The sequence below is a fragment of the Mastacembelus armatus genome, chromosome 9 (assembly GCF_900324485.2).
Source record: "Mastacembelus armatus chromosome 9, fMasArm1.2, whole genome shotgun sequence".
NCBI classification, from domain to species: Eukaryota; Metazoa; Chordata; class Actinopteri; order Synbranchiformes; family Mastacembelidae; genus Mastacembelus; species Mastacembelus armatus.
In genome coordinates this window covers 5,854,117-5,878,659 of record NC_046641.1, presented here as the reverse complement: position 1 = coordinate 5,878,659, position 24,543 = coordinate 5,854,117, and the positions used below count along the sequence as shown (strand labels likewise).

General features: G+C 39.1%; 1 protein-coding gene across 1 annotated transcript in view; it reads right to left on the bottom strand.

The window, feature by feature from the left end:
• The window catches only part of galnt9 (polypeptide N-acetylgalactosaminyltransferase 9), an 81,978-nt gene that overhangs the window by 34,383 nt on the left and 23,052 nt on the right, over positions 1 to 24,543 (bottom strand). The window contains exons 3-5 of the mRNA XM_026321917.1: positions 20,473 to 20,639; positions 13,570 to 13,744; positions 5,529 to 5,726 (exon numbers count right to left, since the gene is read on the bottom strand). Of these exons, the coding sequence (XP_026177702.1) occupies positions 5,529 to 5,726; positions 13,570 to 13,744; positions 20,473 to 20,639 (540 nt within the window). The remainder of the gene's footprint in view (positions 1 to 5,528; positions 5,727 to 13,569; positions 13,745 to 20,472; positions 20,640 to 24,543) is intronic.

Here is a 24,543-nt window from a genome sequence, read left to right as displayed (position 1 = left end):
ATTTAAGGGTTTTACTCGACCCAACAACCACATTAACTCAGATGCAAACACATTGGACAAGACAAATAATGTAGTGTTTTCTCACCTCACAGAGGACCAAACGTTTGACGCTATACTACACCCAGAAGCAATGAACATGAATAGACTCACACAAAGAGACACAAGGGAAACAGTTATACCAGTCTGACCTGACAAAGAGCACTACACATTACACAAATCAGCAGAAATAACACTAACTGTTTCCAGTCTAATCCAAGTATTACTTTCCTTTGTGTAATTTATGTATTGAATTTAAAAGTACTGATTCTCACAAGAATCCGAATGATCTAATTCAGTTGTTTCTGCCTATTTATCACACCCATGGTGTATAGTTAAGTCAAAGCCCTAGACTCTCCCTTTTGCTGGAGGAATACATCAGAAAATCCAGTACAGACATTTTAACTGTAAATTTCAGATGTCATTGGTCTTATTACATATCTTTCAGTGGAAGAAACTTTCAAAATTAGTAACTTTGAAACTAGCCATGATCAGCTGGTAGAGAAAGAGAAAAACAGAGCACTTCAGGAAAGGAAGCACTTACTTTCCATCTTTACTAAGAAATGATCCCACTCTAGCTGCTGTTCCCCTATGGCTGCTTTTCACTACTATTATCTGTCCGGTCTTAAGTGCTCTGGGACAAAGACCCTCAAAAAGCATTGCATTCATACGGAGCACTGAGCTGTGTTATTTTTTTCTCTAAAGTGACCAATGAGTGGTTTTATTCTTTCTGGAATGATGCCCGGGGTAAGTTCACCTTATGATATTACACACACAGAAGAGACAAATGTGTGTCTGCCACTTCAGTTTGAGAGATATGGCAATGAGAAGTACTAGAAAGCTGGAGTTGCATTATGAATCATTGACTTTGTATTAAAAGAGTGGACTAAGCTGTACGGTGTGCAAGTTAAAAAGAGAGGTGCTTTTAGGTTTAGGCCTGATATGAAAAACTGTCTGGGTATCACCATCGAGTGCTATTTTCAAAACTGAAGCAGGGATAGACGTAAAGCCATTTGACCCATTAAATTTTCCAAGAAAAGCTTTCTCACTATTGCTGCTGACAATAATCTTTTTTCAGTGACATGTATTGTATATGATATATGAGTAGTGTAATGCAAATTGTTTCAAATATGATATTTTAAAGAAATAACAGTGTGAAAGGGACATTTGTTAGCTTGTGCTAGCATTTTGCTTCATGGAGATTTAAAGCTAGAGTTTGAGACACTTCGCGGTAACTGTTTTGTGCTTTCTCACCATCATCATTAGTTGTCATTCAACATTTTGCAGTCTTTGCTATTACATGCTACCTTATTATAATAATCTCTTATCATAACTCTTTTTTTTTCCACACTGTAACTTTTAAAATCATCCATGCTTGCTGACTCATTTTATTCTATTGACTGACATAGTGCCTCATAAGCCCACAGTGTTGTTTAAATTCTAAGCTGGTGTCATGGAGGCTTTCAAGTGCCATTATTTGCACTGGGTGTGCAGAAAAAAAGACAGACACAGCACACACTCAGCCCCATTCACCTCATCTTTCTTCCTCTCTTGACATGTGACCTACCTTGGCTGTCTGTGCAGCACAAACTTTGTGCAGCTCTTTGAGCGTTCCTGTTTCTGTGTTTGAGTACAGACTCAGCGCCTTAAGTCAGATGCAAGTGACGATGACCCTGAAACTTTGGCTGATCACATTCTTTAAGAAAAATCAATCATAGAAGAAACAGAGATACCCAAACAAAAACTTTTTAATAGGTTATGTGGCAATGTAGCCTTGGTTTCTACTCTGTGTGACCCTGCCATCAGTTGTGTGTAACAGCACACAGCTTCCAGTACCTTTTTTGTAATATTTGTGGGAATTGGACACAGAGATTGTTTTCTTTTAGTCACCTTTTTGTTTTTCTCACCAGCACTGTTGCTTTGGCTTTTGATACATACACAAGGCAAAGACTCACATCAGCTTGACAGGAGCACTATATTGTCACAGAAGAACTTCTTGACTTGATCAAAGACGTTACAGCTTAATCGTGGAATCTTCCAGTGGATATTCTCATTGGATGTCATTAAATTTAGTTATTTTTAGTGTGCAGATGGTCAGCCTGCAGGGCTGCATCCCCTATCTTTCGCCCTCCAGATGATATGCTTTCAGTATGAAACATCTGACACATGTATGGCAACTTGGCAAGATAAAGACTCATTTAATGTTGCTTATTCTGGTCAAAGACGAAGACCCTGCTGTTGAGCTGGAAATCTGGCTCGTCTGTGATGATTTTTCTAAATCCCATGTTTCAACGAATGTATGTGAGAAATGTAGACAAGTTTTTTATTTACTTTTGTATTTTATACTGGTTTTAATTAAACCTCTTTCTCTTAAGGGAAATCTTTGGCCTCCCTTCCTTATTTTCATGCTCTTCTTAAACAAGATGCTAAGAAATATATTCCTTTATGTATTCAGAATGATTATTCGTCAGATGCTAAATATCTATTTTTGCCCAAAGATGATTTAAACTGTACTCTTTAGGGAAAAACATGACAATTTCAGTGAGTCAAAGACTTTTGAATACAAGTCATAATTAATAACTGGTACCTGTTACAGGTGATGTAACAGGTATGTCTCTATGTAGAGTAAACTTGGTTGAAGATTTCAGGTTTCAAAGCCACTTGGGGCCCATTTCCACAACCTTCCTGTTCTGTCCTTTTAATAAAAGCTGTAGTTGTTAAATTTCAAAAATGGTCTCATAATGTGTCAGTTTTGTGTAATCTTCTTCCCTTTTACTCTCTTTGTTGTCCAAACAGCAAGAAATGGCTTTGAGACTGAGCTTGAATGACCACAGAGCTTCTGTTGTTGACATGCAGAAACCTTTAGGAAACAAGCAGGAGAATGATTTCCAATAGAAATCCGCACAGCCGACACACTTCAGCCGGCCCTTGAGGCGATCTGTCCATTTGCAGCAAAGTGTCAATAGGGAAACACAAATCAGCTCTGCAGTGTCTGATGCTGTTCTCTTATCTTTCTCTTACCTCAAGACTAACACTAATCAGATATTTAATAATACCTGATTCTGATAACACATCCAACATTTAGGTCCACTCATCACATTGTTTGTAGATACCCGGTATCAAATAAAATTGCGACTCCTTTACTTGCACACCTTTCTGGACTGAGCGAGGTAATGAAACTTCCATGTGGAATCTGGTTTTTGTTGTCAAAATCAGATAGTATGTGAATGTTATAGCTTACAGCAGCCTGAGATTTCATTCTGGCAGCAAGCATTAGGATATGTCATGTTTATAGTTTGGTTAATAATCAGTACCCAAGATCTTAAGTGAGAGAAATCAACAAATTGAACTTTTAATTTGCCAGTCTGAAAGAATCAACTGACACAATCTATTTTAAAACATCGACCCTAAAATAGTACAGACCATACAACAACTCCCATCAGGCAACATGCAGCCTCAGACTTGGACACTTCCAATGTCTGGTCCTAAGACTAAAGTTCATCAGGCCTTTGACCTGGGACACCAGTCTTTTTTAACTAATTAATCTCAAAAATGTGATTTGGAATTTATTACACAAAATTCACACAAAGCTCTAACTGACCACTACATTTTAGGAGCCTATTGTTCATATTGGGATGTGGCCCTGCTGGCATGTTCCACATCTCATTTGTTTTAAATGACAGAAAAAAGTCCTTTCCCTCATTTAACTGTTAAGATCCTCATTTGCACTTCCCGTGAGAGCCAATCAAAGCTTCTGTTCTCCCACTGCCGCTGACCTCTGACCTCTTTGTGGAGAAGGATGTGTTACAGTAATGTTGTTACTATTCATGGTTTCTAAAATCATAACAAACGGCTTCAAGGCCCTGATACATTAAGTTGAATGAGTTGTGCTAGCCATTTCTGGGCCATCATTCAACTGTTAATGATCAAATTTTAGCTTTGAAATCATTTCTTTTTCTATTAAAGAAACATTCTGGTATGAAAGTGTTCATATATCAGCGTGTTTTATCTTCAGGACTGATTTCAGGATTTTATAGCCACCAATCCACCAAGCCTATAGCAACATTTGTGACCAAGCATTTCCTTTAACATAGAAGATGAAACCAAATGCTGAGCTACTTCATGCTAGCTCTGGCTTAACTTACTGTGGTCTCCTTTCCATTTTGTTGTGTTTTCATGTTCACACTGCCTCAACCGTGCTGCCTTGGCAACATCCATCCATTATCTATACCCTCTTTTTCCTAATTAGGGACACAGGGATCTGCTGGAGCCTATCCCAGCTCTCTTTGGGTGAAAGGCAGGGGTCCACCCTGGACAGGTCACCAGTCCATCACAGGGCCACATAGAGACAAACAACCTCACACACTCACACTCACTCCTATGGGCAATTTAGAGTCACCAATCAACCTGACATACATGTTTTTGGACTGTGGGAGGAAACCAGAGTACCTGGAGAAAACCCACACAAGCACAGGGAGAACATGCAAACTCCACACACCGCTCAGCGACCGCGCTGCCTGCCTTGGTAACATAATCATGGAAATTTTCTGTGTTGAATGGTGTAAAATTTTCCTATTGTCATGGCAGTGCTGATTTTACAACTATAAGAAAAGATGCAGATGTATTTCTTGCCCCATGGTGTGATACTGTATCACACATTGAAAATGTGTCTCCTAATCTTTTCCCGTTCAAATGGATTAGAAAAGATGACAGGACCAGGATTCAGACATTGCAACTTTCCAGGGTAACATCATGTTTAGCAGAAAAATCAGTCCTCCTTTGATTAGAGCAGATTCATCTTTACCTTACCGTGGTCAGTAATTCATGGAGGTGTGTATGAGGACCGTCAGGAGAACCACTCACATAATATGTAATATGTCCTAGTTGTTAGGTTTTTGACTTTAAGAGGTGCTTCAACACTAAGACCATGGACAGATATTGATTACAATTTAAAACCATCTCCATGCACCTTATGACATTTCAGACATGGCCATGAACAGGCCGACTTGCTACTGAGGTGACAGCTGTCCAGTAAGACTCACGGCAGTGGACTGTGTGTTTATATACAGCTGACTGCAGTTGTACTGTATAATTGTTCAAAGTGCCAGCCATCTCTGTCTATTAAAATCCAATAAGAATTTACCAAGGACAGATATAACCAATTTTAAGATCATACAGAAACGTAATACAGGCCAGTGCTGTTTTCCAATCAGCCAAGGCAGAATAGCCTGCTCATATTCAACACACAATTACACTAATGACACTGCATTGAGAAGCCCTCGTGATCCTGCATCAAAATTAAGATATTTATCATGGTAATTAGACAGCTTTTCCACAAGGAGGCTTTATTTGTGTGTTTGGGTGGAAGAGTGGTCAACTGAGAACCTTAGTTTGACAGATCCACACATGAATAAATCATATCTCAAGGTTCTTCATATTTCATCAAACATCCTAATCTATAATGGATGCTGTTTACCAGCTGAGGCCCTCACCTGATAGGGGCCGTCTCATCGCCCTTGTCCAGCCACTCTTGTGGAGGGATAATGTACATACACCACAGCCCCCAGTTGTAGCCATGGGCAGCGTTGGCGTACTGCTGCACCTCAAACGTGTTGTATTTGATATTGTCTATGGCGGGCAGGATGATGCGAGTGTGATCTTCCTTCATCCGGGTCAGAATAGGTTCAGCCCTTTGGATAAGAGAAGAGAGAGGGGTTAAGAGCAGACTCTGAACGCTGCAGACGTTTTGTTAAACAGTTACCAAAAATGAAAAAAAGAGAGTGTGAGAACAGTCTGCTTCAGGGCAAATAATAAAGTCTTATTTTCATTCTGTCCTACTGAGGTTTTAAGTATTAATATTGCAACAATGTTAGACTGAATCCAGTAAAGAAGTACGCAGTAGATACTATAACTGAATGTAAATGAAAAGTGAAACCTGTAAATGTGAGTTACAGGAAAGTATGTGCAGGAAAAGAACCTAAAACTTTTTACAAGAGAATGAGCAGAAAGGAGTCCACTGCACAAAAAGATGCCTGGAGCAGCTACAGATCACTGCAGACGCCATCTCAACTTTTACTGTAGAGCTACATTTACATGAGCTTATGTCGAATCAGCATTTATTCAACATTCAAAACAACTGACAGGATCTGCTTCCCTCCAGTGTCTCGGATGTGAAGGTCTTGCAAAATGATTTTTCCCAGAACAATAAATAATATTATGTAAAATCTCCTTGTGAAAACTAAATATCAAAATGTGACACGTTTACCAGTGAGACACTTGATAAGAGATAAAGCTGATAAAGCAAAATGCATTGAGTGAAAAAAATTGGCTTCATCTGCTCCTGTGAAAACCATACACTCTTTCTTTTTCTCCGCGTGTGAAAGGTTGCAAGTTTATGAAGCAGCATTTCTCCATACCGTCTTCATTGCTGTCCCTGTGATCCATGGCTGCTTTGGTTGGTACACATTCTTTTCAAATGTGAAGGATCAAATGTGGTGTATTCACAAAATATCTTCAGGCTGAGAATGGCACTAAGAGTGGTTAAGAAAAACGCCCCAAAATATTGGGCTTGTCAATCCTAACTTTAATGCGTTCATAATTTTTTTTTGTCTTAGTTCATGGAGCATTTTAGCACCAGCTCTTGAGTCTGGAAAGTTAGTGGTCAGGAAGCCTCATAAATTATGAGAACAAGTCACAAACAGTCCTGAAATCAGACACAAGATTTAAAGACTTTAACCTTTTGTATAAAATATGTTCAAATATATTTATGAGAGTTGATGTGTGCCCAGGTGAATGTGTAGCTTTCTAGCTAGAATTAGGCACTACATAAAACTCAACATTTCATCTCTAGATGTTTCAGTCCAGCTGTTACTTCCTTTAGATTTTAAGAGTAAAAGATTTATGAAGAAGCTGAGGGTGTGGCCATCACTGGACAATGTTTAGGTTGACAGCAGAGAACAATGTTCATATTCAGTGCAGTCAGCACTGATTTCTTTTAGGAAACAAGCTTATTTCCTTTTATGGTATGGATCACAAATTCTCAACACACAAATATAGGTGTGTGTTATCAGTCTTCCTACTTCCTACTATATCTTACCAAAATGTCAAACTATATTACCTACAGCATACAGACAATCTTTCCCTCACCTTGGAAATATATTTTGGCAGTTTGCTAATTGTCTTATTGTGAAAATACCAAATCAAACAATGAATATATCTATGTCTCTCTCTCTCCCTCTCTATCTATCTATCTATCTAAACTCCACATACATGGTACTATTGTACTCACTAGTGCAGCAAAACCACAGCACTGCCAACATATGCATGACTTACTCCTGTTTGACATTAAAAACTACAGTTTCACAGCTGTTTTAGGAAGTAACTTTAAAAACCATATACAACATTTGTGACTTATTTTTTTTAAAGGTTTAAGTCCTCAGTGAGATCCTTTAAACAATGTAAGATGCATGAATATAAAAATACTGCGGTGTCTTTATATCACCAATGGGAGCAACAGTACAATATGAGTAAGGAGCTCATAATATTTTGTTTTTATAAGAAAGTATCTTGTTTAGGGGCCATGTCTGTCCCAGCCAGGATACAGCACTTCCTCTCACCTTCAAATCACACAATTATAGTAAATTGGTATAACAGATGTAACATGTAGGTTTGTAGAATATTTTAAACTATACATATTTTAGCAACTGTATCCTCTCCTACCAATTACTGGTGGATTCATTCATGATGAAAACACCAACACAGACCGAACCCCTTACCACTAAACTATTGCCCCATCTTTTCTCTTAGCTTAAACTTCTTGCTATTTCTTACACTAAAAGCTGCTTTCAGCAGTTTTGTTAATAGGCCTTAGGAGAACACAGTTACTGTACTGTAGGAACTTTAGTGCCATTTAGGATGACAGTTAATAGTAAGATAAAATACTACTGGTTTTTGGATGCCTCTTGTGAGTGGAATACCTCACACATTAAGCTCCCTCTGCGATTAAAATCTTTGGCCAAGAAGGCATAGTCCTGAGAGCCATATGACACAAGTCCTACTGGTGATGGCCACATTTTTTGTTTGTTTGTTGTGTGATTTTTTTTGTATGGATCTGCATTTGGGCAGAAGCCAGAGGTCGTCTTCCCAGATGTTAAGACAAGCTAACTGCCTGCTGTTTCCTGCTTCATACACACACTAGACTTACACTGCACTGCAAAAAGAGTGAATTTCTTTAAATCAGCTTTTCATAGAAACCTGGAAATCTTCTGGAAATGACTTACTAGTAAAGAAACTTTAATGGCATAAAAATAATTCTTACTAATAGATTTTCAGTACCTGGATTGTCCTTAATAACAAACTGGCAGCAGGCCTGAGTGGTGGCACCATACCCAGTTCTCTAAATACATCCACAATTACACAGCACTTTCACATCCCTTTTTCCCCAAAGCCTGTGCCATTAGACATCTGACTGAATAGCTTCTACATTGACACAGATTACCTTCATCTGTCAAAAGGAGACTGCCAACTGTGATTAATCTAAACATCCATACTTTCATTATCATTGGAGATACACTCAACTTCCACAGTTATGTCTGTGTCACTAGAGAGCACCTTGAACACAACACATAAATCAGCTCACTGGTTATTCTACTGTATATGAATAGCACCCGGCTGATGTACACTTCACTACATCTTCATATTGACAATATACAGGTGTGTTGATGTCTGATAGTTATTCTCCTTGATGCAAAGCAATAATATAGTTGGCTGCTGCTGAATATCCCTCTCCACTATCTAACCTTAAGGTGAGCCTTCTTCTATCCCAGTCTGCTCTTGAGAACCCCCCCAAATACCCCAGAGCCAGCCAGTTCCTCAGGGATACATAAGGCTGAAAAGATACAGTCAGGAAATGAGGACACATCTGGTTTAGACAGATGAGCATGCGTCCTTTCTCTCCCTGTATCTGCCGTTTCATCTGCATAACACAGAGCATTATTCATCCACATCATCCCGAATCATGCTCAGCTCCAAATTACAATAAGATTCCAGTGGTGACTCATCCAATGTTGTGAATACATGTTGACAACCTCCATTGCCCTTTTCTTCACCATGCCATTTCTTGTAGCTGTTCATACTGAAGCAGAACCTTTTCTGATTTATTAACTCTTCATGGTTGACTGTTTGTATTTTATAATAGCAGGTACATTTGAGGAACACGTCAGGCTGCTCACACATTTTGCAGTATTTTCGATTGGTATGTGACAAGTCAGGATAAATATCACTGTGCAATCTCAATTTATATCTTCTTGATTCAACATGGTAACCTCAAAGGATGGCTCACTGGCTCACTATCTGTCCTACCTTTGTCCAGTTCTGATATAAAGTCCCTGCTGCTCTCCCTTTTGAGATTACATTTTTTATTTAAAAATTTCCAGATTAATGGATCTCTAGGGAAAGGGAAAGGGGATTATCAGATAATGGGATCTAACTGTGCTCAGAATTATGCCCTGAGAGCAGCAGGGGCCTCAGTGCCTAAAATAAGGTCTCCTTTAATTCTGCATTGGACTTAACACAGCAGACTATGTCAGCTACCCATGCAGACAAAAATGTAATTTTGTTGATCTGTGGCTTCCGCTGATGACCTACATGATTTATGAGTGAATGCACATGAATAGCATGGCAAATTGAGGAAAATTACACTTCTGTAGTTTATTTGACTCTTCATAAGCCACGCTCAGTGAGGAGTTACTTAAAGTTAAAACAGTGTCAAGACTGTTTTACTTAAATTAACTCAGTACATTGAGGATAATGTCTGTGGAGATTCTCAGTCTTCCAGGTGAGGCTAGAGCCAACTAGACTTTCTGCTGGAAATGTTTCATCGCTCATCAAGTGGCTTTTTCAGTTTGAGAGAAGTTGGTTAGAGATCACAAATTGACCCTACAGACTGGTTTCACTTCATACCTATCCTGAATAGGTTTGTTAGGTGGATTCTGTAAGTCAGACAATGAGAGTTGTTAGAGCCTTGAACAGAGGTGGCAGGCGGCTCAAACACCTCTCTTTTAAGGACACTTCACGTCCTTAAGAGAGGACACACTCTAGAAAAAAACATTTAACAATCCAAGGCACTATTGAATGCTTATTGCCTGCTTCAAAACAAGATGGGCTACATGGATAAACTATGCAACTGAGATCAGTGGTAATGGAATAAATGAGGTACTGTATCTGCACATTGGTGGAGCTTAATGTGATTTACACTGATTTATTTAGTGTATGTAAGTACACATACCAATCTTGTTTACTGATGCATGGATTACTTATTGGGCCTCACTGTAATATATGAACAACACAAGAACAGATCTTTATCTTTCTTTAATAATTCATTTTTTGTGTTTTGCTACTGTATTAATATTTTTACAAAACAACAAGAACGACAATAACAACAATAATAATAATAATCATCATAGTTGCCACTATGGTGTGAGTCATTTTGAAGTGTTAAAGTGAGCTCTGATAGTGTTCATTTGTGCTTCCTGTGTATGTATGAGGCAAAATCTAAAACCTAAGCCTGCACTGCCTGTAGCCATTTTTAAGTGCATTAAATCTCTAAATGTAAGTCTGTCCACTCTCCCCTTGCCTCAGACATTTATATGTAAAGTACATATTAGCAATGGGCAGTCTCCTTCCTTCCATTAAAAATGCAGTAAATGTATAAATCTAGAATTTCAATTCCTTATGGCATCTGGGCTTTTTTAAAGAGGATAGTGGGATGCAGAACCACGAACTGCAAGAGGTTTTTATAGTGCAAGGTTAGATTCCATGCTACTTCTAAATGCATCTGCTCAGAACGTAGTTGATATGATGACAAATATGAAGGTGGCAAAAATCTCTGTCTTTTCTGTGGTTTTGGAAGTCTACCTGTCCATGCTGAAGCACTCGGTATGGCTTCAGCCTCCTGAGCCTCTATAGTCATCAGTGAGCGTCAGTGAAGACATGATTAGCCTTCAAGACGTTTATATATGTATCAGTCCTAATACCACTGCAGCTGCAGGGCATAATAAGCAGATAGACATTAATGACATTAGCAGGAACTGAAATCAAATATGGCTGTGAAAAACAACATATTTCATAATCACAGGAGGCGTAGGCTGGTTCTTTCTTACATTACTGAATTCTGCCAGTTTGTCTTATTCTTAGATAAACTCAACAGGTCACTTAGCAGCAGAGCATTCAACATTCATCAAAGTCTTGCCTTCTGAAGCATGTACTTCATTATAGCTTCCCTGCAATGACAATCTTATCTCCTGCACACACTCAGTAGGGAGCAGCTGCTACACTGCTAATCATTATTCGTTAATAACCTGAGATTGCAACTGTGCAGGGGCTTCAAAAACCAAATAAATATCAATTTACCTGCACCTCCCCTCAGCATAGTGGCATACTGTAGGTCCTAATTACAACATACTCCCATTTTCTGCCATTAATCCTGTTTATTTACAGAGCATCAAGAAGAAAATGTTTGGGTCATGTTTGGAGTAGAGTGGACATCATCTGTCTTAGGAATGGATGGATATAAAGTGTTAAGAGGAGATGGATCGGGAACCTTTAGCTGATGCAATACTGCATTAATGATAAGCAACGATTTCATATCCTCTTATTAAAGCACGGCAAAGCCATGGAAATCAGACTCCATCATGCCATGGGTGAAAACAGCTCACTTCTTAAGTTCTCATAAACCAACATGTTGTGAGGGAATGGGAAACTGCTGTCAAGTGCACCATACAGTATGACAAAATTATGTTTGCTTTAACAGTAATGTGAACCAGCAATACATTTCAGCTGCAAATGTACAGCACCCAGGGGGAACTCCATTTCAATGAATCAGAACACTGCAGCTCAGAGCTGGCAGCATTGTCTCATGCGTGGTATTCACAAGAATTGTGTGCAAGGTCATTGAGAGAGACTCACCCCAACATCGACAAAAACCATCCATCTTACTTATAACTGTATGCGCCATTGTGAAAAATTAAGAGATATGGTGACTAACACAACAACTGACAAGGAGGAAACCTATACAGAGGTGACTAGGTCATGTGGGGTGCATGGAAAGCAGGTCTATTTTTGAACAAGAACAGATGGGGAAGCAGATGAGGGAACCACCAGGGTATCAATTACTGCATCATCAGTAATGCACCAAGGTAATGATGCAACTTTCTACCTCAGTGCTGCTTGTTGGCTGGGCGGTCCCTCTGGCACAGTCACCAGGCCTGCAGATCTTATTCATGTAATAAAATTATAAAACAGCCTGCTGAGAGGCAATGATCACAAGACAAATTAAGGTATTTAAATTATCACTCTGTAATGGTCACAAGGTTACAAGGTGGTTGACATGGTAGTGTGTTTTTTTTTTTTCATGTCCTAAACAGGGATTAACTCACCCTGACTTTTTGTGTTCTCATGTTGTTTTAATTAATAGGTCAAGAGACAGACAGTTTCTTATATACGAGTATATACGTCTATACTGGTATAAATAAATAAGCATATTGCATATTTGCCAAAACATCACATTGTCATGGTTGCAGCTTCTGAGATTCACCTCATTACTTTCTACTGTCAAAACAACAAGTTGTCAGGCTTTGGCTACGAACTGTTCCTGTTCACATATAACAAACAACAAGGAGCTGGATATCGAAGAAAATGTCTGAATGTGATAATTATGAGATAAGATTAACAATTACACTTCATATAAGCATGATGTCTGGACAGTTTCCCTGATGACACATCACTGACATCCCTAGTATCTAGTTAACTAAAAAGACTGAACTGCATCTAGGGACGATGTAAACACTTTATAACTGAAATGTGTCTCTCTGCTCTCCTCCTCCATCCCTCCCCTTCTTTCTTCATCTTTCCTTGTCCCCGTCCTCCCTCCCAGGCAGCTGCAGGGAACAAAAGCTACACTTCATCTTCAAGCACTGACAGTATGACAGGCTCAAATTAGGTGCCAATTACATCTATTTGAGTAACTTGTGTTCTGCTAAACTTAAGCATCAGGCAGACATTGGACTGAGACCCCCAAAAGTAATTTCATATCACACAATAAGCCCACAGCCTGCAAATAAAATAACGTGGAAATGCTCAACATTTGAGCTCTTTAATTACACTCGGTCTCGCCTCTCACAATGTTTGGCTCTTTTGTAGCATGTGTTTGCTGGACAGCAAGTGTCATTGAAACTGGGATGTCATTTTATTCAGCTCTGACCAAAGCTTATTTTAAAGGAGGTGCAAGAGAAAAAAAGGGCTATTAAAGATAAAGCCTTACTAATAATAAAGGTCAAAACGCTGAAAAGTGCTGTCTCTGTAAGAATTGGTCTGGCAGTGTATCAAATGCTTAGGGCAGACTAAACTGCATATCTTAACAATAATAACTTTGCAGGGCATCCTTCTGTGCTGAAAACATAAAAAGCGAACCACAAAGGTGAGAAAGGATGAAGTAACAGCTTACACCTGCTCATGTTAAACACGACCTTTCCTTACCAGCCAGTGTTGAACTCAACATGAGCATCAAAGAAGCCGACAACGGGAGCCGTGGCCGCGTTCCAGCCATGTATTCTGGCTCGGATCAGTCCCTCCCGCTTGGTGTTTCTCACAATCTTTACCAGGCCTGGGTAGCGTTTGTTCACATACTGGTCCAAGTTGAATTTCAGCTCCACTAGAAGAGGGCATAATAGACAGAATACACCTTTAAATGACTTCCAAAGGGCAGTGTGAAGACATTAACTAGGCAGAAAATTATAATGTGCCAACAAAATAATCCAGCACTATTGCTCAGTTTTGGCCTTAGAGGCTTTGGGTAAGAACTTCAATTAAAATAAGTGTTCGTTTTGATGTGGTACTTTTGTTAGTACATTTTTAACTAACACAATTCTAACAAAGTGTAATAACTTATCATTACTTATTATTTATTACTTACTCATTAAAACAGTAATCACATGACTTTATACTAGATACTTAACAGCAAAAGCAAGTAGTTAATTACTCTTTTTTCTGCCTTTAAACACCTCAGAAATCATGTCACATATTCTATAATGAGAATTTATAGAAACAGAAAAATAGATTATATTTAACAAAAAGCCATTCTAAGTGTTTGAAGGTATTCAGGTGTTTGTGGGTTGTAGTGTGTGCTGAATGAAAAGCAGTGAAAAATATTCAACATCTGCATAATCAATTTTCTGTCAATTTTCTAATCTGGAGGTGCAGAACTGGGAATTCAGAGACAAAATTTTCCACCACACGTATCTACAGTAAAACTGTCACCACCATTCATCACACATCACAGTTTCATTAGATGCATGTCAGGGGTCAGAGTTTGTTCTGTCCTTTTCTACACTCAAGTGCACTCAAAGCACTTTTACACTATTTGCCCATTCACCCATTCACTCACACAATCATACACCAGTGGAACAGCCAACGGGGGGCAACTTGGGGTTCAGTGTTTTGCCCAAGGACACTTTGACTTGTGGATCAGTGACGCCAGGGATCACACCACCAACCCTCTGGTTCATGGCTGACCTGCTCTACCCCCTGAGCCCTAATACGGCTGGCAGGACAGTGGCTGTTCTTTTCATCACAGAGGGTTCAAGGTACTGTACACAGCTTTCTGTACGGTGTCACTATTTAATGCATTCCACTGCCAGTGGCTTTGTTCCAGCTGGATTATAACCTCACTCCTCCTGTGCTCTCACAGATGAGGCTGGCCTGCTTCACTTTTTCACTGGAAACAAAGGTTTCCCAGGTAAACAGCCAGTTGCACAAATTGCTGTTTGTGTTTTGTTGAAGGATAGATGGCTGTTTGAGCTTCTCCTCTGGGTTACTGCTGAGCGTTCCACTTTCCAAGGGAGAGATTAATAAGGATGCTTGTGGCACACTGGATTTGAACAACATCCACAGCTAACTTCTGACTTAAATATAAATCAACCTGTGGAACTGAAAAAATGGCAGTCTAATCCCCCAACTGTGTGAGTGCAGAGACAGCGAGCGGAAGGATTGTCAGGAGTCTTTTTTCTAGCTGAAGGTCTTAATATAAAGCAGTGGGTGAATGTGGAAGCAGCGACCCATGAAGTTAATGGCCGTTAGTATTTGACACCAAATTAAAGGAGCCCATGAGTCATGGAAACTTGCTTTCTGTCTTTGTCTGTGACTGTGTTACTTTTTGTCTTATTTAGGTGACAGTCCCATGTTTAACATCGACAAATGCAGGTGGCTCAGTGATTAGCAGTCGGGACAGTCAGTGGGTAGTACGTAGATCTCAATCTGCTGGCTGCAGCATTTCTGCATGCTCTCTTCATGTTGTGTTTTACTCCCATTGTTAAAAAAAACAGACTCATTGCATTTGCAGAGGTGTAAGTACGAGTACGTTTTCTAGGAACTTTAGTTTAGCTTCAGTATATTTCTGTAATTACTATGACTTGAGTCATTAAGATTTTATTAAACACATAAAAACACATAAGCCTAAAAAATACAAGGTACTGTTGAAGGCTGGTTAAGATCCTTTAAATAAACACACACACACACACACACACACACACACACACACACACACACACACACATTTATTTTGTCAACACTTGTCACACTGATGCATTAGTAACAAGAATCTAATCATTTGTAATTAAGTATTAAGTAATTTGCTTTGCATCATTGGTCTTTCGTTAAGTGTAGTTGTATTTATTTAAGTAAAGGGTCTAAGTATTTTTCCATTACTGTCTTATATGAAGTGATCATTCATCATCCACCCACAGGATGTTACAAATAAAAAGAAAAACATTAAAAAAGCTTGAAGTAAAAAATGTTTCTTAAATGACAAATGTTTTTTTATGAATAACATCTTCACTGAACTCCCATTTGGATCCATCACTGTTAGAAGTTGTTTCTTTAAGGGACCAAAGACCTTTGCATTTTGGTTGTGTTCACACTGGTTGATGGTTTCGAACCTGCACAATGTGGGACTCCTTCATTATCAGCCTATCCTGCAACTACAATATGATAAAAGCTATTGTGTAATAATGAATGTAATAATTACTGGGCTTTTCTATGAAGGAGAAAAGTTATGGGCCTCCCTTTGATCCTAGCAAACAAAGTGTTGGACTGCGTCCATGGGAGAAGAGTTATAGAGCAGGGAATGCAATTTAAAGGACTGGCAGTACAACACAGGAGAGGATAAATAACCATCCATCATACTGTGAATTTAATATGAATATATAGTAGGGTGTGCAAAAAGCACCATGAATTCTTCTGGCAACATGGAAGACACCTCTGTGTTAAGGATAGATGGAAGTAGAGTACTGAACATGCTTTAAATTATTTAAATTGTCATAAAGCCTTTGAATTCACTTACATGCTGCAAAGCCTAAATTACGTCCTCTCACAGTCTGCTCTGTCTTCACGTAATAGCAGCATACCTGCATTAAAAATAATCCACTGGCTTTTCAAGAAAATCAGCCTGAAATGTCCCATCGTTTGTTGCATTTTGTTGTGTCTTCACACTCGTATGATGAAACAATCACCTTCAGAGTTAGGCCTTAGCTCCGGTTTACAAACCACAGGCCACATTCTTCTAGAGGTGGATTTGTGGACTTGTCCCAGAGACTGACACAGAAACAGGTCTGAAATTGATCACTTTGATTGATTGTGAAGTTACAGGATAAGGTGGCTCACCACAAGTAATGTAATGTTCATTAATTATTCAAACAAATGTAGACAAAAGTAACATGATAACCCTCATCCTGATGTCTAAAAACATTTAAATGCTGTGCTACAGTATAAATCCTTTACTGTGACGTGAGGCAGTAGACTTGGTCATTGCAGAAATAATCTGTGCAGTGACATGTCAGCAATATGGAGGTTATCCACCTTTCACACTTTTATTAGAAACAGCATGATAGTAAATTAGGTTGCATTTTCAGACACCTCCACCCTTAACCCACTCTTAACATTGCAACATCCTCTTCATTTAAAATTCTGCTCTGGCAGCTTTATTTTCTTTGAATCATTGTCGGATAAATTATGAAAACAACCATTAGGGCTACAGGCTCTAACCTGAATTAAAGTCTTTTTCTATGCTTTGTCTTTTTATGGCCCCACTTCATTGCTTTGAATGTATTAATTCCACTGCAGGGTGATTGAATTACTTGCTTGATTGATGTAAACATACTATACACTATGTAAAGTTTTACCGTATTATATGTGATTGAGTATCTAAAATAAAGTGCAACTAAGACTCCAACTAATTAATAGTTTTTAGCAACTGAAGAGTCAGAGCCTCATTCAGAGTGAACACAATTTTAATAGAACAAAGTCAAAGAACTCCAACAAAACTGAGCTAAAACTAGACCAAATGAAAAGTATTATTGGTGTCTATTTAAAATATTTTTTTGCATATGTCACTGTGGGTCAGACGCATTTTCTATGTTAACGAGAAAATCCTCCATTTAGAAGCTATAATCAGATATAATATATGCAATGTTTAAAAGTAATTCAGCTCTACTTGAAATTATTACGAGCTGTACGTAGCTGGTCCTAAGTTTATATCCTGTTTTCATTTTATGAATCATTAAGTTATCAATTTGGTGGCAGTATTTGCTGGAATTGAATCCGGTAGGGCTCATTAAGCTTTTCTCTGCTGCTAACGTGGTGAACAACAATGAGTTAGAGTTGTCACACAGCTAATGCTCATCAATGAAAATGTGAATTTAGTTCAGATTGCTGGAACCAGTGCTGTGAAAAAAACACTCAGCAAATAATAAATGTCACGGGCTGCCTCAGCAAAGGAAATGTGTCGCAGTGACAAGACAAACATGCTTCCTGTTCATGATTCATTATGCCAGGAGTGAGTGTGGCTATACCTTCAGCCATTTCACTGAGCCTTGTTTAAATGAGAGGAGACAGACAGAACCATTCAGGAACAGCCAAGCAGTCCATCCTGCATGTTAATTGTCTAATGTCAGAGCTAGGCATCTGCACAAAGTATCATCTGTGAGGCTTTACAGCACAGGGTACTAAAAAGTGAAAGTCAGGAGATGTAGCATGAAATCAGTTTTCTGTTTTGTTCAGTTGCTTGTTTGGGAGAAAGTTTGTGCATCAGTTTCAATGTCACTTTTTCTGAACAAAGACAACTTTATTCTAACAGAGAGAGTTTCCATGCTTGAAGTGTTATTGTGGCAAACTGGGTGAATCTCTAGGGTTTAATTAGTGAGAAGGGGATGCCAACCTTGTGATTTAAATATCAGGATATCAGACAGTCAGACATTTGTTAATCAAGGTGATTAAATGGTTGTCACAAAATATATAAAAACCTTGCAATTACAATTCATTTTATGCCTGTTTATGGTTTATTTGCTCATTGTTCATTTGTGCTTTCTGTAAATGCTTAAACCGGCATTCATTGATTTTTTTGGTCACTTGGATGCCTTGCAATAAACTGTAAATACAATAGTGACTTTTTAATTAACTCATAAAGTTGATTTGGTGAATGTGTTAACAGAGAGTTGCCTATGTGGCAGGCAATGAGCAATATAAGCAGTTATTTAGTTGTGTTTCAACCTTCCTGCCAACTGCTCAATCTTTTAACTGCTAAATGCTTTACTATTCACCAGGTACTTGTTAACTTTGTCAAAGCCCCAGGTGTCTATAGGGGCTGGAAACAAAAAACTGTTTTTAATGTCATCATTCAATGAAATGGTCATTATCAAATGTTATCATGCCCACAGTTATGCTTCAGAAGGGGCAAACTGCAGCAGACGATGCACATCATTGATACATGTTATAATATGGGGCAGAAGCAATTATGACAGGACCCAAAGGCAGCACTGATGTCTGCGCAAGGAGGAGGTTGGCGAGGAGGGTTGGGAGGTCTGAGAGAATATCAACATGCAATAATTTCTGGGCTTAAACCTGGTATGCTTTGCTCTGTGTCTCTTATTGTAGCCATGAACACAAAGGTCCAGCATAAAACTAGTGGGCAAGTAACCCACACCTGATAACAAACAGATTGTGACAACACTGAAAGCAGATGGAAATGACACTGATGAGAGCTATGAGAATGAATACAAACAGGTGCAGTCTGGAAAACAAAAGAATAAGCTGAAAGCTGTTAAATTTCTCTACGCAGTTGAGTGAAGTTGTTGTGTCGGATGGTAATGCTGTGTGGGTTTGGCACCATGACAGACACATTTCATAGTACACACATTTATTTAACTTTCTTTAATATAAAAATATTGACTATAGCAGCTTTAAAATTTCCCAATGGATTTCAATAAGAGTTTTTATACACCATCAGTATTTTTATATACCAGTATAAATGTTGTTTCAGAGTATTTTACACCCTTACAACAATAACACTTTATGGGATGGAGAAAAACTAAAATGTAATAAAACTGAATACTGTTGGGAATTTTTTCCAGTCTTTAAAAAAAAAAAAGGCTTGTCCTTCAAAAATCTATTTTTAAAATGTGTGGGGCAGACTGACATAATGACCTAATGAGAGGAGGGGTTGCCTTCCATTTTTGTCTTTGCCTGGTTTTTAATGGCTCGCTGTTTAATGGTAGGCAGTTAGCGCCTCAGCAGGGAGCGGAGATGTGCCAGTGGTGACTCCTGCTCGGCCTTCTTTCAGTATGTTATTTATGCACCCTTTTCCTCTGCCAGCCTGAGGGAGGCAGGCCTGTTACTCTGTGCCAAATGAAGGAGGGCCAAGTGTCGTCTGGAATCTAGTTCATTGTCCCTCCCTCTCCAAACAGGAAAGCTTGTGGGATACAGAGCAGAGCATCGTCAGCTGCTGTGGGCATCACGGTGTGGAGGCAACTGAAGTGTTTACCCACATCACCATGAAGAAATTAGTACGCAGGAGTTTAGAAAAGGATGCTACAAATCCCATCCCTTCTCTTTCTCCGTTTTTCTGTGCTATTTTAAAAGCTGGTGTTCAAGAGTCCACCCTCAGGGGTTTTCTAACCCTTCAACTGTTACTCACAAAGCCAAACAGACACAGTGTGTCTTACACACCAACGCACATGCGCATACACACACAGAAACAATAACATAAGAAGACTACTCTGGTAGAGTACAAACATCACACTAACTTCTTTGTGTATGATGCTTCATTTACCACTGTTTCCACTAAATAAGTAAACTTACAGTTTCAGACAATGATAAACAACTTATAAACAGCTTATACAGGTTCTATGACTTAAAAACTGAAAGGTAAGGCATGAAACAAGGATGATGGAAAAAATTCTCAAAAAGATTCTGGCTGAAAGTCATAAAAAAGTCACTTTCGATTGGGAGTGACTCCTATCGATTAACATCAGGGAGAGTATTTCATAGGCCAGAAGACTGATTACTGCAAATCCATTTTTTCAATATTATTAAAACTGTGAAAGGTCTTACCGCTGTCGCTGTTGTCATCAACTAGGATGATTTCTTTAAGCAGGTGTGCTGGTGTATGATTGACCACACTGTGGACGGACCGCAGGATCACCGACAGTGCCTCATTCACAAAGATGAAGACCACAGAGATTTGGGGAAGGTCCTCTGGGTATGTCAACTGCTTACACCTGTTAAAATGATAAAATAAAATTAATATTAACCCCCAGTGCTAAAACCATTGGGGGTTTTGCATATTAATCAATGAGAAAAACGAGAAGCTACTTTGGCTTTTCATTTAAGCAATTATCTGACCCAGTAGATTTGCTGTATCCTCTCTCCTGCATGACTGTGAGCAGAATAAAAACAGAGGATTGACATCACATATATCTGATAAACATAAGTCTACAGCCATAAGCTAGTTAGTTCACGTTACCATTAAGACTGAAAATAGGGGGAACAGCTACAGTAGCATCGATCTGACCAAAAGTAAGAAGATTTATTGAAAATTTAAAAAAAAGACAAAAAAAAAAAAAAAACAATCTATAAGAGAACACTTTATGGATCATAGGAACTCATGGTACCCTCCCTTATGGTTCTCTTACACCTCAACAGGGACTGCAGGAGCCACCTCAAGGACCTCTGTGTAACCCTTAACCTATTTTGCCAGCAACAGCAGAGACCTTTCTCATAACAGGAGAATCACAGGTGCAACTAATAAAGTTAATGATGGCTCTATTCCCTTTAGGTGGGCCAGCGGGCATGTGCAGTAGCAGGGCCCTGGAACTGGCACACCTGCAGTAAAGGGGACACACACACATGTACACGCATGTAATTAACATGATTAGTTACACCTGTTCAAAAAGTTCACCTAGAATGGTTTGGTAGATGGATGAGAAATCCATCCGAACTTATTTTTCTCTTAAAAATTCAGTAAAATGGCCTAGTGTATTCCCATGGTGCTCACAACCTTAAACTTCTCTCCAAAAACAAAGGGATGTATCCTGAGGTGTTTTTTCTTCAGTGCACCAAACCCTTGAGGCAAAAATAGCACATTTCATTTGAAGGTTCGATTCCATTTGATGGTAAAGCTCCCACACCTGGATGTTCTGTACTGTGCTGTGTCTACTACTGGCGTATATTTGCAGTGATGACTAAAAAAACACATGTTGAGCGAAAGTAGAGTAGAGTCTAGAGGCAGAAGAAAGAAGATGCATTTTGTAGTTTGAAGTTCAAAAACTCTTTGCTAGTAACCACTATAATTGGTATTGTAAACAAGCAGTATGGACTCATGATGTCCTGTTTTATGTAAGTCAATGCTCATCATTGACATTTTCGTTATTTAACCAAACCCAAGGTTTTTAATAATCTAAACCCTTGAGCAAAGCACTGGACCCCCAACTGCTCCCTGGGCGCCGCAGCAATGGCTGCCCACTGCTCCCACTGCTCTGTGTTCACAGTGTGTGTTCACTGCTGTGTGTGTGTTCACTGCTGTGTGTGTGCTGAGCACAAATTCCGAGTATGGTCCACAAAAGTCACTTTCAACTTTCAACTTTCAACCTCAAAAGAACCGTGTCGGCGCTTTCCAGCATATGACATCTCCTTTCCCATGGCCTCCTGGGATAGCAAAGTGTCCATGTATGCACATTGACATATAAAATGTATGTACATAGACATATATTTATATTATTTTATATGAATGTGCGTATAAAATATAGACATATATGTCAATAATACAGAATTTAAGTAGGCCATCCGGGTACTTCTCGTCTACTGTTTTTCGCATACTACCAATTAGAACATATTACTCGCTTCTCATACTAGTTTTTGCATACTATATAGTAGGCAAGTATGCGTTTTCGGACACAGTCATGTGAGGCTGTATTTTGTGCGTTGGGCTAAGTGCTAAAGTCAGCATGCTAACATACTTAACAGGTGTGATATTTACCCTGTTTATAATCCTAGCATGCTATCATTTGTTAATTAGCACTAAACACAAAGTACAACTCAGGCTGATGGGAATGTTTCTGTCATAAATCCAAATACTGTAGTTGGAAAATGAAAACTTTGACCCACAAAATCACTGCCATAGCCAAGCCTCTGATGTGGCTAAAAAAAAAAAACTATCAAATTCAACAATAGTGAATCTAGTAGTAGTCTAACTTCAGTAATGTAGAGGATAAACTGTAGCGTATTGTCAAATTTATTTTCCATGACATCGTCCATTTACAGATGTTTAAATGGACGAGCCAAAATGTGGCAGAGTGGGAAATGCAGTGGAGTCTAGACTGGCAGAAGGCAAAATGCGTTTGTCCTCACTTGAGTCAACTGAGTCCAAACAGGAATGTCATACTGTTCCTGGATATTGAGATGTCAAACACATGCCTCTGCTGATACAGCCAATCTGAAAATGGGATAATAATAAAGTCATGTATACAAGGATATGAATAATCAGTTTTCCCTGTGATCCAGGTAAACATTAGCCCACAAATGATAAAAACCAGAATACCCAAAACTGGGATGCAAGTGTGCTATAAATGTGTTCAATGTCCTCCTTCTCCTACTCAGCCTCTTTTCCTCCTTGCTCTCACCATCTGTCTTGGTCTCTCTGCCTCCTTGCTATGCTCACATACATGGACTCCATGATGAACTCATCTGTGTCTGTGACTATAATCATACTTCATGTTGCCACTTACACTGACCCGATTAATAACCTGTGAACTGAGCACTGCCCCATGCTAATGAACATACAGTACATTCAATTGTTGAGTCTCGCTCACACACTCACTCATCACCTTGTTATTCTCAATGACTGATAATCGTTGTCCTCAAATCTGTCAAATATCTGTCGTTTTCAGTGAAACGCAGTATTTTCTCAGACGTACTGTGGCTTTGAAGTCAGAAATAACAGCATTGACTGGACGAAAGCACTTAGATGATTCCTATGGCAACTGTGAATACGCACTCAGCCAATATTTTGAGAATCTTTTCACATTGCTCCAATTAGGCTCTGAACACAGCAGCTGACAACCGCATTTCACCCACTTCTGCCTTTGTTTCCCCATGTTTTCACATATCTTATTCAGCAGTGCTGAGTCATTATGTGAGGTTAATGAAGTGGCTATTATAATTGTTGTGACTGAATTATTTACAAGAGATTTTGGCAACAACGAAATACTTGTAACACTGTTCTACATTTGAACATCAAATTGACATAAATCAGCTATAATGTAAACAAATTCATGAGCCCCATTTAGCTTCAGTAAATCATATTAAGCTCTTTAAGTCTTATGCTAAACGTCAAGGCAGAGTGGAGTTTTGAGGATTGAACTGACATATTGTAGTTGCCATGTGAAATACTATTCATACTGGAGCTATTCATGAGACAATGCATTGATTTGTCAGAATGTATCAGCCTCACGTAATATCACAGATAATTAGATATGACCGAGGCAGTGAGTGAGGCTGAAATTCGCGTCTGAACTTGGTAAGGATATTATTTAAAAGTGCACTGTCTCCTTCAACATGAATCATAAATTAGGGCTGTTACAGAAAAGAGCATCCTTAGTCTGAACTAATAACACACAGCTAAACTCTCCTAAATGCCCAAATGGTATTGTGGCGCTGCACAGATTCTCTTTTTCCTTTATTAGTCCATATTTTTAGATATAAAATTGAAAGTCAAAACTGTGGTGTGGTGTGGCATTGCTAACTTGAACATGTTTTGTTCAAGGACAAGAAGTTAGCGCCTCTTTCGCCCTTGCTGTGAGCCATCTGAACTCTACTGGTGGTCGGTGCTCCTGATACCCCGGTGAACTGGGATGTCAGCTTGAGTCAGCAGCATCCACTGGGTCAGGCTGCAGGGGGACAGCTACACAGCAGATGGATCCCAGTGTGGTTCTAAAGTTACATCATCCTCTCTGCACCCATTGGAACCATCCTCATACTCTACAGCCACTGCTTGTGACTGAGTGTGTGTGTGTGCGTGTGTGTGTGTGTGTGTGTGTGTGTGCGTGTGTGTGTGTGTGTGTGTGTGTGAGAGAGAGAGAGAGCGTGCATGTGCGTGTGTGTGTTTGTATGTATTAGCGGGTTCTC